The sequence below is a fragment of the Rhinoraja longicauda genome, chromosome 3 (genome assembly GCF_053455715.1).
Source record: "Rhinoraja longicauda isolate Sanriku21f chromosome 3, sRhiLon1.1, whole genome shotgun sequence".
NCBI classification, from domain to species: Eukaryota; Metazoa; Chordata; class Chondrichthyes; order Rajiformes; family Arhynchobatidae; genus Rhinoraja; species Rhinoraja longicauda.
Genome location: NC_135955.1, coordinates 27,503,388 through 27,518,719, shown reverse-complemented (window position 1 = coordinate 27,518,719; position 15,332 = coordinate 27,503,388). Strand labels below are relative to the sequence as shown.

The 15,332-nt window shown below is 45.4% G+C and overlaps 1 protein-coding gene across 1 annotated transcript; it reads right to left on the bottom strand.

Annotated features, from left to right (window-relative positions):
- Positions 1 to 502: 502 nt before the first annotated feature.
- Positions 503 to 10,211, bottom strand: ndufb6 (NADH:ubiquinone oxidoreductase subunit B). The gene is made up of 4 exons (XM_078395112.1): positions 9,920 to 10,211; positions 5,727 to 5,819; positions 4,430 to 4,474; positions 503 to 3,014 (listed from the first exon to the last, which is right to left on the bottom strand). Exons 1-4 carry the CDS (start codon positions 10,100 to 10,102, stop codon positions 2,946 to 2,948), a joined length of 390 nt encoding a protein of 129 aa, XP_078251238.1. The 5' UTR covers positions 10,103 to 10,211; the 3' UTR covers positions 503 to 2,945.
- Positions 10,212 to 15,332: the final 5,121 nt, after the last annotated feature.

Genomic DNA, 15,332 nt, shown 5'->3' with positions numbered 1-15,332 from the left:
ATAGTTGTTTGCAAAACCACTCCATGAAATCAGCCAATGAAGCCTTTCTTGCCACACCTGTACTATTTTCTTGGTTAAATGTGTCTTGTATCACCACAGCTTGGAACTTCATTAATCACTTTTTTATATGGAACTTTTATTGTTAATTGTGAGGGTAAAAGAAAACTAAAACGTATAAAAGTTCAGTTAAATTCCATTGACATTGGGAAATAATGCCAAAAGAATCCTGTGTATGGAACAAACTCCCAAGTTTTGAAAATTTAAAAATGTTAATGCTGGAAATCTAAAATAAAAACTGAAAATGCTGGAAATACTCAGATCAGGCCACATCTGTGGGAAGAGCAACAGAGCTAACGTTTCAGGTCAAAGACCCTTCATCAGAACTGGGAAAGAGACTAGCGAAGCTTGCTAAACTGCAGGGGTTGACCAGCTCAGTATTTTCAGCATTTAAAAAAAATCTAGTAAATTTCATTGATGTAACAAGTTCATTTATTTCATACAGATACTCTTATTCATCGTTCTACTATCTTGGGGATTTGTTATCTATGCATCCAAGATGACAGCTATTCGGTATCTAGAGGAGAATTCGGCGAATTAGAACTTCATAATGATTCTTCTTATCTGAGATGACACGTGATCACTCATGGACCAAACATAACAGAGGCCATGTGAAATGTTCTGACATCTATTACTAACAAAGGAAGAACATGGACCAAAATCAAATGTTCTAAGCTTGCAATGTGTACAGATTTGTTGTGAGCATTGCAAATATGGTTCAGTATAACTTGGTTTTGTGTATTGGATGATAAGTTCAGAGGAAAAAATCAAAACATTTTGATTTTTTATTAATTTATAATCTCTGTCACTTAATTCTAGTGTGTGTATATAACAAAACTCTTATAAAAGATGTTACCCTCTTAATTTTAAGGACAATAAACATAAGATAGTGATATATCAGTAAGGAATTCAGCAGAATGGTGAGCAAGTTAAACTTGTCGCCAAAGAAGTGGATGATGCATGTAACTTGGGTGAATTTGAGGTGAAGCTGGATAAATACATGAAGAAAGGTTTTAAGAAGATATGCTAACAAAGTGAGATGAAGAGGGAGTATGGAACAATCATAGGTACAGACTAATGGGACTAAACAGCCAATTTATCCTGGAGGAGAAAGTAGTGCACCCTGCAAGTTATGCACCATCTCCATCACAGGAGATAGACTAGTGGCCGACATCCACTTCCAAACTACTGACTCCCACAACTATTTTCACTACACTTCTTCCCACCCTGTCTCCTGTAAAAACTCTATCCCCTACTCCCATTTCCTCCGTCTATGCTGCATCTGCACCCAGGATGACGTGTTTCATACAAGGGCATCAGAGATGTTCTCATTCTTTAGGAAACGGGGGTTCCCCTCTTCCAGTATAGATGAGGCTCTCACTAGGGCCTCCTCTATATCCCGCAGCTCCACTCTTGCTCCTTCTCTCCCCATTTGTAACAAGGATAGAGTCCCCCTTGTCCTCACCTTCCACCCCATCAGCCAGGGTATACAACAAATTATCCTCCAACATTTCCGTCACCTCCAACGGGATCCCACTACTGGCCACATCTTCCCATCTCCTCTCCTTTCTGCTTTCCGCAGAGACCGTTCCCTCCATAACTCCCTGGTCCACTTGTCCCTTCCCACCCACTCCCCAGGTACTTTCCCCTGCAACCGCAGGAGATGCAGCACCTGTCCCTTATTGTATCCACTGTTCCAGATGTCAACTTCTCTACAGTGGCAAGACCAAACGCAGGCTCGGCGATCGTTTCGCTCAACACCGTTGCTCAGTTTGCCTTAACCAACCTGATCTCCCGGTGGCTGAGCACTTCAACTCCCCCTCCCAGTCTGACTTTTCTGTCATGGGCCTCCTCCATTGTCATAGTGAGGTCCACCGCAAATTGGAGGAACAGCATCTCTTATTCCGCTTGGGCATCTTACACCCCAGCAGTATGAACATTGATTTCTCTAACTTCAGATAGTTGCTCTGTCCCTCCCTTTCCCCTCACTCTTCCCAGTTCTCCCACTGTCTTCCTGTCTCCCACTACATCCTATATTTGTCCCGCCCCCTCCCCTGACATCAGTCTGAAGAAGGGTCGCGATCCGAAACGTCACCCATTCCTTTTCTCCTGAGATGCTGCCTAACCCGCTGAGTTACTCCAGCATTTTGTGATACCTTCGATTTGAACCAGTATCTGCAGTTATTTTCCTACACAACTTGCAATTAACTGATGTGAATTGACCTTAGACGTGCTTGGTATGGGGACACAGTAAAGGTGCCGACGTGCTACCCAACCCCAAACTGCAGTTGGATGGAAGAGAGTATCAATCTGGTCAACAAGATATGGGGGACCTCATGATGACCCTACCCGTAGGGGTAACTGTACATCTGGCTAATTATAAATTTGAAATATGTTGCATAACTAGAGCATAGTTATTGCCATATTGAACACAACTATAATCATTAGCTTTTTTGTTATTGGAATGCTTATTGCTTTGTATTTAATGTACATCTACCCATACTTGGACACATACATAGCTATTTTCACTGACCTAAGCAAATAAAGTTATTAAATTGAAAGTATTTTCAATGTCTGTGTGAACTGAGTAAATTTCTCTTTGTGCACACCCTTAATACATTTTTCTGGCTCAAGGGGTCTAAGCAGCTGAAGGCATGACTGTCTATCACCATGCAATTTAAAATCAAAGATGTACATGAAGGAAAGAAAATCTCAGTTAAGATATAAAGTCGCAGTATTTTGTAAATTGTTCATAAAATCAGCTTTATGAATCCTGGTAAATCATCAGTTTAATGATAAATAAGTCATTCAAAAAGGAACAACTGCAATTAAGTATTTCCTCTGAAGTTAATCACATAGCCATTTATGTCAGATGCCAAGGCAAGCCTTTAATAGTTCTTGGGATTTTCATCCTCAAGTGATGGAATCACTTCCCCAGTTTCCAAAATCGTGTCACCCTGCAGAAACAAACCAAAGTATGCAACATCAGTGAAAAAATACTCGGTCACAATTGTAGAGGCTGCATGTTGTACTTCTGAATTAAACCACTTCAGAGTACATTGTTCATCCAGTTTACATATTGCATCTTTAGAATGAATTCCTGCATGAATCTTTTGGCACAGCTCTAAACACTTAGCTCAACAAATTCCCAATTGAGATGGAATGCCTAGTGCATGTTATTCTTAATGGAAAAATTTGTTTTAAACTGGTTTCTGAATTAACAAATGTTCCTCCATTTCTGTTACTGTGTAATCACACTCGAAAGCATTTCTTAGCTTTTTTCCCCCCACTAATTTTCACTTATGTATGCTGTCCTCAATTCCACTTCTGTGCTAGTTCCCAAACCCTCAATTCCCTTATCATTCAAATATTTATCTATCCCCATCTTAAATATTTCTAATGATCTCCCCAACTGGATCAGAGAATTCCTTAAACTCACTGCCTTCAGAGAATAAATTTCTTGTCACTTTAGTTTTAAATGGCTAGTCCCTTGTCTTGTAACTATATGCCCTTGTTTGTGACTCTCCCACTTGTGAATGCATTTCAACATAGACCATGTCAAGCCCCAATACGATTTTACATGTATGAATAAGGTCACCATCACTTTTTAAACTTTTAAGGAATACAGACTCAATCTGCCGAGCTTCTTAAGAAGGCAACGTGGTCTTCTGGATTTAATGCAACTACTTAATCAACTACTTAATAACATCTACTTGGCAACAGAAATTCCTACGTTCAGAGAGCCTGCGACTAACGTTAACAAACACCACTCCAAAATGAGAACATTTCCAAGTCCCACTGAGAAGAGATCTTGCAGCCTCAACATCTGGATTCAAACACAAATATCTGGCAGGATATTCCTTGGGCACCTGTTGTCCTTTCACTCAGCCTGAAACAGTTCAAGAATGAGTGACGAGAGAGTGCAATCCGTACATTGCTGTAGGTGACATTCAGCAGATGACTCAGACCCTGCATGCCCTGGGTAACAACTCAAGCTCTGAAAAGACGCGCCTCCTATTGTCATCTGGATATCCTTAAATTCTGACTCGAAAATAATTTCAGATTTATTTTCTCACCACCCCGTTATTTTACCCATCTGATTGATGGATACTTTACTGATTAACAACACATCCAGATTATAAGGCTGCAGAGAAAGAACAAATACTTGCATTTTTGATAGCCATAAACCATTTATTGAGTTGAATTTTCCTAATACCTGTATTTCCAGTACCCAGACTTTTTTTACTCCTTTACCTCAAGTTAGTATTTTAAAGAAATAGCAATGCCTACAGCACAATTAAAGTTTAATGAGCACTATTTCAGAAAAGATCAACAACCAAATTTGTTCAACCTATCCTGCAATGTAACTTACCGGAAAAATCCTTGGCTTCACATTCACAATGCCATATGGTTTAGACTGTTGAACAGAAAACACAGATTTAAGAAATGTAACATTTTGGCTCTGAGAATATTTATGCAAATGTTAAAAAGAGCAACCAACAACTTGCACAATTCTAGCTCATTTAACGTGGCCAAATGGTTCAATTTGCTTCAGCAGCCATTATCAATAGTTTGATAAGGAGCCACATTAGGAGATATTGGAAGAGTAATCAAAAGGATAGTCAAAGTGGTAGGGTTTAAAGGATGTCCTTCAGAATAAAAGAAATTTACAGTTTAAGGTCTTGGCAGTTGAAGCCATGGCCACTCATTTTTGGGTCTTCAAAAGAGTCCCAGACTGCTTTTGAATACCTATAAGGAGCACTCAAATTCCTTGAGCATCCCTTTCTCTTATTGGTCCCAACATATTTCCTTTGTAATTTTGTCTCTCTCACAGGAGATTAGATGGATGCAAGAGCAAACGGGACGTGCCTGGTTATGATGGTGCATGCATGCTTGATGACCAATTGCCTGCTCCATACCAAAAATGTATATGTTCCTATTTACCTTTCTTGTGAGACTATCTGAAAGATACATGGCCCATTTAAGTCTCCACTTGTAATCCTTTATCCACTGTAATTCTTAGCTTTGCAGTCCCCCCATTTTCAAATGTCCAGATGTTAATGTGGGTTGATACCTCAGTATAATAAGGAGAGTTGGCCATTGCCCGCTCCACTTTTCAGGTGAAAACAATAGGTTCCTTGTTTTTATACTTGGAGAGTAGAATCTATTCAAGCAACATGAACATATAATCGGGGCTGAGCCCTTACTGCAGACTGCAGCAGAAAAAGAGGAATAAGCCACCTAATCATTCAAGCCTCTTCCAACAATGAAAACCAGATTTAAAGTTACAGTGTCAACACAGTCAACATCTATTGTTGGTTATAAAGGGAGTTCTGATCGATAAACCCATGTATACAAGTTTTCTAACCTCACTTCTTTTGGACCCCCAGCCACTTTTTTTCTAGAGCAGCTGAATATTCTATGTCTTTGTCTACACAACAACCATAAGTAACATAAATCAGTGATGACTTAATATTACTTAATTTTGTGGGATTTTGCTGTTCCAAGCTACATTTCATGCATTACAACCACTTAACAAGAACTTAATTGGGGATAAAGCACCTTGGGAAGTCCTTAAAAATGTTATACAAATGCAAGACTTTAACTGATTATTTATATGTGCCAAAGATTAAGAGGACTGCAGTGCATGTCATTCTATCAGTACTCACATCAAGATGATACTTCACGTAGTAATGAACAAGCCAAGCAGGAATCAGTAATCGACTAAGGGTCCACCAACCTGCATTACATGCCTTGTAAGTCTGAAATGTTAAAACAATTACAAAGATGACAGGTACGGCAGATTTCAGAAAGATTTCATTCAAAACCACAGAGATTCAATATGCAGAATCTGGAAATGCCATTCATAGAATCTAGATTGGAACCCACAAATAATTTAATACAGATTTTTGGAACAAATCTATCAATGAAAAATGGCTTTCAGTTTTTAGAAACAGAACTGCAGATTCTGGTTAATACACAAAAGGACACAAAGTGCTAGAGTAACTCGGCAGGTCAGGCAGCATCTCTGGAGAAAAAGGATAAGTGATATTTCTGGTGGAGACCAGGTCTTCTGGTGGAGACCCTTCTACAGGCTCTCAGAGTTGCTGCCTCAGAAGGCAGTGGAGGCCAATTCTCTGAATGCATTCAAGCGAGAACTAGATAGAGCTCTTAAGGATAGTGGAGTCAGGGGGTATGGGGAGAAGGCAGGAACGGGGTACTAATTGAGAATGATCAGCCATGGCCGAATGGCCTCCTCCTGCACCTATTGTCTATTGACCTGCTGAGTTACTACAACATGTTCTGTCCTTTTGTGTCCCTGTTAGTTTCTCCTCACTTTGGTTTGCTGTTCAAAGAGAAATTAAGTAAATGAGTTTGTATTCTTCAGAGTTTGGAACAGTGAAGTGATCATATTGGTATTTCTTACAGGGTTTGACAGGGCAGATGCAGGGTGAATGTTTCTTTTGCAGAGGAATCCTAAACCAGTGATTACAGAACAAGGGGTTGGAAACTGAAACGAGGAGAAATGTATTCACCAATTGTGGGGTGAATCTTCAGAATCTTCAGAATATTCTAACATTGGTTCCATGGTGCTTTTACTGTCACGTGCAAACACGCAGTAAAATTATTTTCTTTCATACAGGATATGAAGGTTATGGTTGAATGCTTCCAAAAGGTGGCATAGTGGTCGAGCTGTCACCTCACAGTACCAAAGACCTGATTCGATCCTGATCTCCGGTTGCTGTCTGTGTGGAGTTTGAATGTTTTCCTTATTTCGGTTCAGGACACTTCTTCTGATTATAGAATGGGGGAGAAAAGAGAGGTGGGTGGGATAAAACCTGGCAAGTGATAGGTGGACACAGGTGAGGGGGATTAATAGGCAGAAGCCTATTAACTAGTAGATGTAACTAGTAGAGTGGATAAGGGAGAACCAGTCGATGTGTTATATCTGGACTTTCAGAAGGCCTTCGACAAGGTCCCACATAGGAGATTGGTGTACAAACTTAAAGCACACGGTATTGAGGGTTCAGTGTTGAGGTGGATAGAAAATTGGTTGGCGGACAGGAAGCAAAGAGTAGGAATAAACGGGTCCTTTTCGGAATGGCAGGCAGTGACTAGTGGGGTACCGCAAGGCTCAGTGCTGGGACCCCAGTTATTTACAGTGTATATTAATGATTTGGACGAGGGAATTGAATGCAACATCTCTAAGTTTGCGGATGACACGAAGCTGGGTGGCAGTGTTAGCTGCGAGGAGGATGCTAGGAGGCTGCAGAGTGACTTGGATAGATTAGGCGAGTGGGCAAATGCATGGCAGATACAATATAATGTGGATAAATGTGAGGTTATCCACTTTGGCGGCAAGAACAGGAAAGCAAAGTATTACCTGAATGGTGAACGATTAGGAGAAGGGGAGATGCAACGTGACCTGGGTGTCATGGTGCACCAGTCATTGAAAGCAAGCGTGCAGGTGCAGCAGGCAGTGAAGAAAGCGAATGGTATGTTGGCATTCATAGCAAGAGGATTTGAGTTTAGGAGCAGGGAGGTTCTACTGCAGTTGTACAGGACCTTGGTGAGACCGCACCTGGAGTATTGTGTGCAGTTTTGGGCTCCTAATCTGAGGAAAGACGTTCTTGCCTTAGAGGGAGTTCAGAGAAGGTTCACTAGATTGATCCCTGGGATGGCGGGACTTTCATATGAAGAAAGACTGGATAGACTGGGCTTGTACTCGCTGGAATTTAGAAGACTGAGGGGGGATCTTATAGAAACATATAAAATTCTTAAGGGGTTGGAGAGGCTAGATGCGGGAAGATTGTTCCCGATGTTGGGGGAGTCCAGAACCAGGGGTCACAGCTTAAGGATAAGGGGGAAGACCGAGATGAGAAAACATTTCTTCACACAGAGAGTGGTGAGTCTGTGGAATTCTCTGCCACAGAAGGTAGTCGAGGCCAGTTCATTGGCTATATTTAAGAGGGAGTTAGATGTGGCCCTTTTTGCTAAAGGGATCAGGGGGTATGGAGAGAAGGCAGGTACAGGTTACTGAGCTGGATGATCAGCCATGATCATATTGAATGGCGGTGCAGGCTCGAAGGGCTGAATGGCCTACTCCTGCACCTATTTTCTAAGCATTAAGCAAGGGACAAAGGTCCGAGGTGAAAGGGAGAAAGGTATTGGAGCTTAGTCAGCCTGAGGCAAACTACACAAAGGAGGAGATTCCAAAAGATTGCAGATGCTGGAATCTGGAATAATAATGGTGCAGGGATTCAACCCAAAATTTCAACAATTCCTGACCCGTTGAGTTACTCCAACTTTTTGTGTCCATCTTCGCCAGCATCTTAAAGCAACATCTGCAGTTCCTTCCAACACACTCTGAGTGAAGGGTTCTGCTGTCAATCACTCTTATAGACAATAGACAATAGGTGCAGGAGTAGGCCATTCAGCCCTTCGAGCCAGCACCGCCATTCAATGCGATCATGGCTGATCACTCTCAATCAGTACCCCGTTCCTGCCTTCTCCCCATACCCCCTCACTCCGCTATCCTTAAGAGCTCTATCCAGCTCTCTCTTGAAAGCATCCAACGAACTGGCATCCACTGCCTTCTGAGGCAGAGAATTCCACACCTTCACCACTCTGACTGAAAAAGTTCTTCCTCATCTCCGTTCATCTTCTGTCAGTGACAGGCTCTGCATACACACACTCACTCTCTCTCTCCTCTACCTCCCTCACCTCCTCCCTCCCTCACCCCCTCCTCCACTCCCTCACTCCTCCACCCCCTCCCTCACTCCTCCACCCCCCTCACTCCTTCACCCCCTCCCTCACTCCACCACCCCTCATTCCTTCACCCCCTCCCTCCTTCACCCCCTCCCTCACTCCTCCACCCCTCCCTCACTCCTCCACCCCCCTCCCTCACTCCTTCACCACCTCCCTCACTCCTTCACCCCTCACTCCTCCACCCCTCACTCCTCCACCCCCTCCCTCACTCCTCCACCCCCCTCCCTCACTCCTCCACCCCCCTCCCTCACCCCCTCCCTCACTCCACCACCCCTCACTCCTTCACCCCCTCCCTCACTCCTCCACCCCTCACTACTCCACCCCTCCCTCACTCCTCCACCCCCTCCCTCACTCCTCCACCCCCCTCCCTCACCCCCTCCCTCACTCCACCACCCTTCACTCCTTCACCCCCTCCCTCACTCCTCCACCCCCTCCCTCACCCACCCCCTCCCTCACTCCTCCACCCCCCTCCCTCACTCCTTCACCCCCTCCCTCACCCCCTCCCTCACTCCTCCACCCCTCACTCCTCCACCCTCTCCCTCACTCCTTCACCCCCTCCCTCACTCCACCACCCCTCACTCCTTCACCCCCTCCCTCACTCCTCCACCCCTCACTCCTCCACCCCCTCCCTCACTCCTCCACTCCCCTCCCTCACTCCTTCACCCCCTCCCTCACTCCACCACCCTTCACTCCTTCACCCCCTCCCTCACTCCTCCACCCCCTCCCTCACTCCTCCACCCCCCTCCCTCACTCCTCCACCCCCTCCCTCACTCCTCCACCCCCCTCCCTCACCCCCTCCCTCACTCCACCACCCTTCACTCCTTCACCCCCTCCCTCACTCCTCCACCCCTTCCCTCACTCCTCCACCCCCCTCCCTCACTCCTTCACCCCCTCCCTCACCCCCTCCCTCACTCCTCCACCCCTCACTCCTCCACCCCCTCCCTCACTCCTCCACTCCCCTCCCTCACTCCTTCACCCCCTCCCTCACTCCACCACCCTTCACTCCTTCACCCCCTCCCTCACTCCTCCACCCCTCCCTCCTCCTTCCTCCTTCCCTCAACTCCTCCACCCCCCGTTGCAACCGGACACTCACATAGATCCGCCAGAGGCTGCGCGGCTGCAAGAAGCCGTCCCAGAACCTGGCCACGGGCCCTGTGCTGCCGGGGGGAAGGACCGGTTCACGGGGGCTCAGCTCCTGGTCCTTCAGCCACCGGCGGCGCAGCTTCACCAGCTGCTCGAAGCGCGCCTTCTCTTCGGGCGTGTAACCGAGCGGCATCTCGGCCACGGCCACCACCACCGCCGCCCCCGGGCGCTGCTGCAGCGACGGTCGGTCGGTCGGTCGCTGCGGTCACTGGGACACAGCAGACAGCGTCGCCCGCTTTCTGCGTCACCTGGCGAGTGGTGATGACGCCGCGCAGGCGCTCCACTGCCCTCTGTCGGCAGGGAGGACACTGCACAACAAGCCCACTCATCGTCCTGGCCAGGGTGGTCATAGAGTGAAAGTATGGAAACTGGCCCTTCGGCCCAACCTGCCCCACACTGGCCAACATGTCCCAGTTACACTACTCCCACCTGCCTGCATTTGGTCCATATGCCTCCAAACTTATCCTATCCATGTACCTGATAGCGTCTGGATGATGGTGTGGCAAATTGGATTAGTAAATATGCAGATGATACTAAGATAGGTGGTGTAGTTAATAATGAAGTAGAGTTTCAAAGTCTACAGAGAGACTTGGGCCTTTTGGAAGGGTGGGCTGAAAGATGGCAGATGGAGTTTAATGCTGATAAGTGTGAGGTGCTGCATTTTGGTAGGACAAATCAAAATAGGACGTACAGGGTAAATAATAATAATAATAATAATATTCATTTATTGTCATTGCAACGAGTACAACGAAATTAAAAAATAGCCAATCCTGACGGTGCGTACAAACATATATGCAATAAATGCAAAAACAAATAAATACATAAATACAATTATATTAAGTACAAGATTTTTTAACGGTGTTGCCTAGTGCAAAGGTAGTGTTCAGTTCTCGTATGGCCCTGGGGTAAAAACTGTTCTTAAGTCTGTTTGTTCGGGATTTGATCGACCTGAAACGTCGACCAGAGGGCAGATGAACAAACAGACGGTGGCCGGGGTGGGATGGATCTTTTATTATTTTGCCTGCTCTACTGAGGCAGCGTAGGCTGAACAGGTGCTCCAGGGAGGGCAGTGAGCAGCCGATGATCTTCTGGGCCGTCGTGATGACCCTCTGAAGGGCCTTCCTGTCCTTTTCTGAGCAGCTGGCATACCATGTGGTTATACAGTATGCCAGCACACTCTCGATGGAGTAGGGAATTGAGGAATGCAGTGGAACAGAGGGATCTGGGAATAACTGCATTGTTCCCTGAAGGTGGAATCTCATGTGGATAGGGTGGTGAAGAAGGCGTTTGGTATGCTTGCCTTTATAAATCAGAGCATCGAATGTAGAAGTTGGGATGTAATGTTAAAATTGTACAGGGCATTGGTGAGGCCGAATCTGGAGTATGGTGTGCAGTTCTGGTCGCCAAATTATAGGAAGGATGTCGACAAAATGGAGAGGGTACAGAGGAGATTTACTTAAATGTTGCCTGGGTTTCAGCACTTAGGCTACAGAGAGAGGTTGAACAGGTTGGGTCTTTATTCTTTGGAGCGTAGAAGGTTGAGGGGGGACTTGATAGAGGTTTTTAAAATTTTGAGAGGGACGGACAGAGTTGACGTGGGTAGGCTTTTCCCTTTGAGAGTGGGGAAGATTCCAACAAGGGGACATAGCTTCAGAATTGAGGGACAAAAGTTTAGGGGTAACATGAGGGGTAACTTCTTTACTCAGAGGGTGGTGGCTGTATGGAATGGGCTTCCGGTGGAAGTGGTGGAGGCTGGCTCGATTTTATTATTTAAGAGTAAATTGGATAGGTATATGGATAGGAGGGGATTAGAGGGTTATGGTCTGAGTGCAGGTAGATGAGACTAGGTCAGGGAGAATGGTCGGCGTGGACTGGTAGGGCCGGACAGGCCTGTTTCCATGCTGTAGTTGTTATATGGTTATATGGTTATATGGTCACATAGTAACATGAAGGAGAATTTCCCTCTGCTAATCCCAAAGTTATTAAAGGACCATACAAACAGTGTGTTTCCTCTTACTCACGTGTAAAACAAACATTTCTGGGTTCTGCTGGTCTTCACACCTCTGTATTTATCTTTAGGGAACTGTCAGAATGAGCAGATTAAGTAACCCTATTAGCATCCAGAATCCCATCCCCTGGGTTTAGAGGAATGAGTTTGAAATTCACCTGGAGAAGAATCACATAATTGAAAATCCAAAAAGGTAATACGACCTGAAATGTCACTTATCAATCTTCTCCAGTTGTAGGAAAGTAGAAACAAGACACTGCAAATGCTGGTTTACAAAAAAAAAGACACAAAGTACTGGAGTAACTCAGTGGTTACTCAGGCAGCATCCCTGGACAACACAGATAAGTGCTGAACATGATGCATGTTCATGAACATGTCTTATCTGTTGCACATAATCCATATCCCTCCAATCCCTGCAATGAACTTCATGGATGTCTCAATTATTCTGCTTTGACTATTGCCTTGAGCTCATTTATGTTCACCCGGGAGAGTATATGGGGAGCTTGGGTTAATGTCTCATTTGGAATTGAACCCGGAAATTTTAGACTCAGAGGTAAGTCGAGTAGCAGTTGAGCAAGAGATTAAAGATGAAAAACAAAAGCACATATGTGAGATGCAAATGTGAGTGCTCACAATCACGATGCTCGAGACAAATCTAGAGAAACAAGTATATTTTATTTGCAAGTCTGCAGAGTTGGGTGCCTCCCCTTTCGAGTCACACCGAGGTCGGGAAAATCCCTTCTTTTTATTCACATCAATTTACAATTGTTACATCTTTAATTCCTCCCCTATGGGCTCCTTCCAATCGGAGCATTGAGGTGCACAATCTACCGGCACCACCCCTGTTGCCTCCCACATCATACATCGCATGTGCATTTAAATGAGACATCTTGTCATGCTGGGCGTTTTTGTAATATTCATTTGTCTTATTAGGCAAGCGCAGTACAGAGTAGTTCATGCCTTTCCCCTAGTTCTGTGGTTATCTTCTAACACTTATCCTTGGAATGTTACCATTTGTTCTTGCGGTTCTTGTCTAGCCGAGCACGGTCGGGTGTTGATAATGAGAGTTCATTATCCCCCTTCCTCAGCTATTTCTCAGGGTCCTTAGTCTAAATCAATTATCCCTTTTTACCCCTCCCTCACAATCCACCCTTTTTCTTATGCCACGCTACTTTGATTTATACTATTTCCTCCTTTTCTAGTGCTAGCAGCAGAGTCTTCGCCTCTCTATATTCCTCCTGCTGGTCATACTGTGTTCTAAAGGCCATCATGGCGATGTCGTTCTTTGTCAGGGCTGTCTCTATCAATCGCTGAGACAACCCCCGTATGCAGGGAATGATACAACATCCGAATAGACACAGCAACCCCATCATAACCACTGATGTTAGGGCTGATGTAAAGATGTGCTTCCATTTCCCAAACCAGGTGTCTAGAAACCCGGTCCAGGAGGTGTCTACTCCAAAGTTCTCGGCCAATTCGATAGACAGGGAGGTGAGACTTGCTAGGGCCCTTGACACGGACCCATCAGGAGCAGTGTTGTTGGGGATGAAGGTGCAACATTGTTCCCCAAACATTACACACACCCCCCCCTTTCTCAGCCAGTAGCATGTCCAAGGCCATGCGATTTTGCCAGGCCATTAGGCTGGTAGCTGTCAGTTGTTCCGCTAATCCTTCAACCGCATCTCGAGTGTAATTTATAAAGCGTTGTTGACTGTAGTATAGGTAGTTGATCCAGTCCACATTTTTATTAATTGTGGACCACCAGAAGAGTATGGACTCAAAGCCCGCAGCTATCTGGTTTCTGGCTTTGAATTCATCGGGTACCCCTCTTGGCACCCCTATTGCATCTATACAGATGTGTGTGGAATGATCCTCTCACCTCTCTCCTTTGTCGTCGGCCTCCTTCATTGAGTTCAACCACATGTTCTACTGCTATGGTGAAGGGCATCATCAGTTGTGTGAGGGTACAGGTTCCCGTCCATGACCCTGGTAGCCGGGGCCAAAGGGTATTTTCTCCGCACCACCACCAGACATCGGCTCTACTGACTATCTGCTTTCTCAGCCAGGAACTACTGAACAGTGACCCCTGTTCCTCAGCTGTTATGTTATACGTCTGATTGCAGTTGAGCACCTCCCCCATTTCCTGTCCATCTGGGTTATATCTTGTATAGCACTCAAATCCCTCCTCCCCGAGGGGAATGGTGAATGGGGGAGGTCGAGGGTCTTTCTTTCGGCCCTTCGTGTTGTTGTTGCTAACCGGGAATAGGTAATGGTAGCTCTGGCAGGTCTCATTCTTTGGTAGTATGGGATTCGTGAATAGTTGTAGTATACATGACATAGCCCCAGGTGTCCTATTCCAATTCAAAGGAAAATGGTACTGGGACCAGCTGAGGCTTAGCTCCGGCGCAGGCGTAGCAATTGGTTTGTTGCATACTTCTGGCCGTGTACAACATCCATGTAAGCCAGGTGTTGGTTCCCTTTCCCCCTGTTGGTATTCCCTCCTCATACAATTGCATTAATTCTATTTCTCCTGTTACTATCATTATCTTCAAATCCTTAGGCTCATATTCCGTGGTGACATTGCTGACTACCGGTGGTGCTGGGGTTGCCCAGGGATCCCTACTCTGACTGTCATCTATCCGGAACATTTCCCCCTCATCCTCATATTTTACCATATATCCGTCCCGTTCTACCTCTATTTCAAACCTCAGGCATGCGTCCTTCCCTGTTTCATCTGCACATATCCAATACCTACCACTTTCCTTCATTCGAACCCTCTGTATGCTTACATATACACGCCCTGGCAATCCCTCGTTTGGGTTTTGATATACTCTCCACCTATCAGTTTGATAGGTGGGCTTATGCCACCCCTCTCTGGATGAAGTGAATACCTCGCGCCAATTTTTACAGGGATGGGTGCATACATACATCCTATAACCACACCACCATTTTCCTTTACATACATCAAATGGGATGGTGGTGGCCCTTCTATTCTGTGGTATAGTGATTTGTATACATGCTACATTACTCACAAGCTGGGTAACCACCCAGCACCCGATCCACCAGCACGAAGTCTTCATTTTCCGTGCGGGGTCTTGGTGAATACCAAAGTCAATGGCTCCTTTCCTCCACGTACCGTCCACGGGCTGATATTGTCTGGTGGGGCCTCCACGGGACCCTTAAATCGACTTGCGTGTGTCCACCCTTTTTCTTTTGTTCGCACTGCTGTCTCGGTGGTTAATAACACAAGGTAGGGTCCAGTCCACCTAGGTTGCAACTTTTCTTCCTTCCACGTTTTTATTAGTACCCAGTCTCCAGCCTTGACTGAGTGAATCGGAAAATCCAGTGGCGGGCT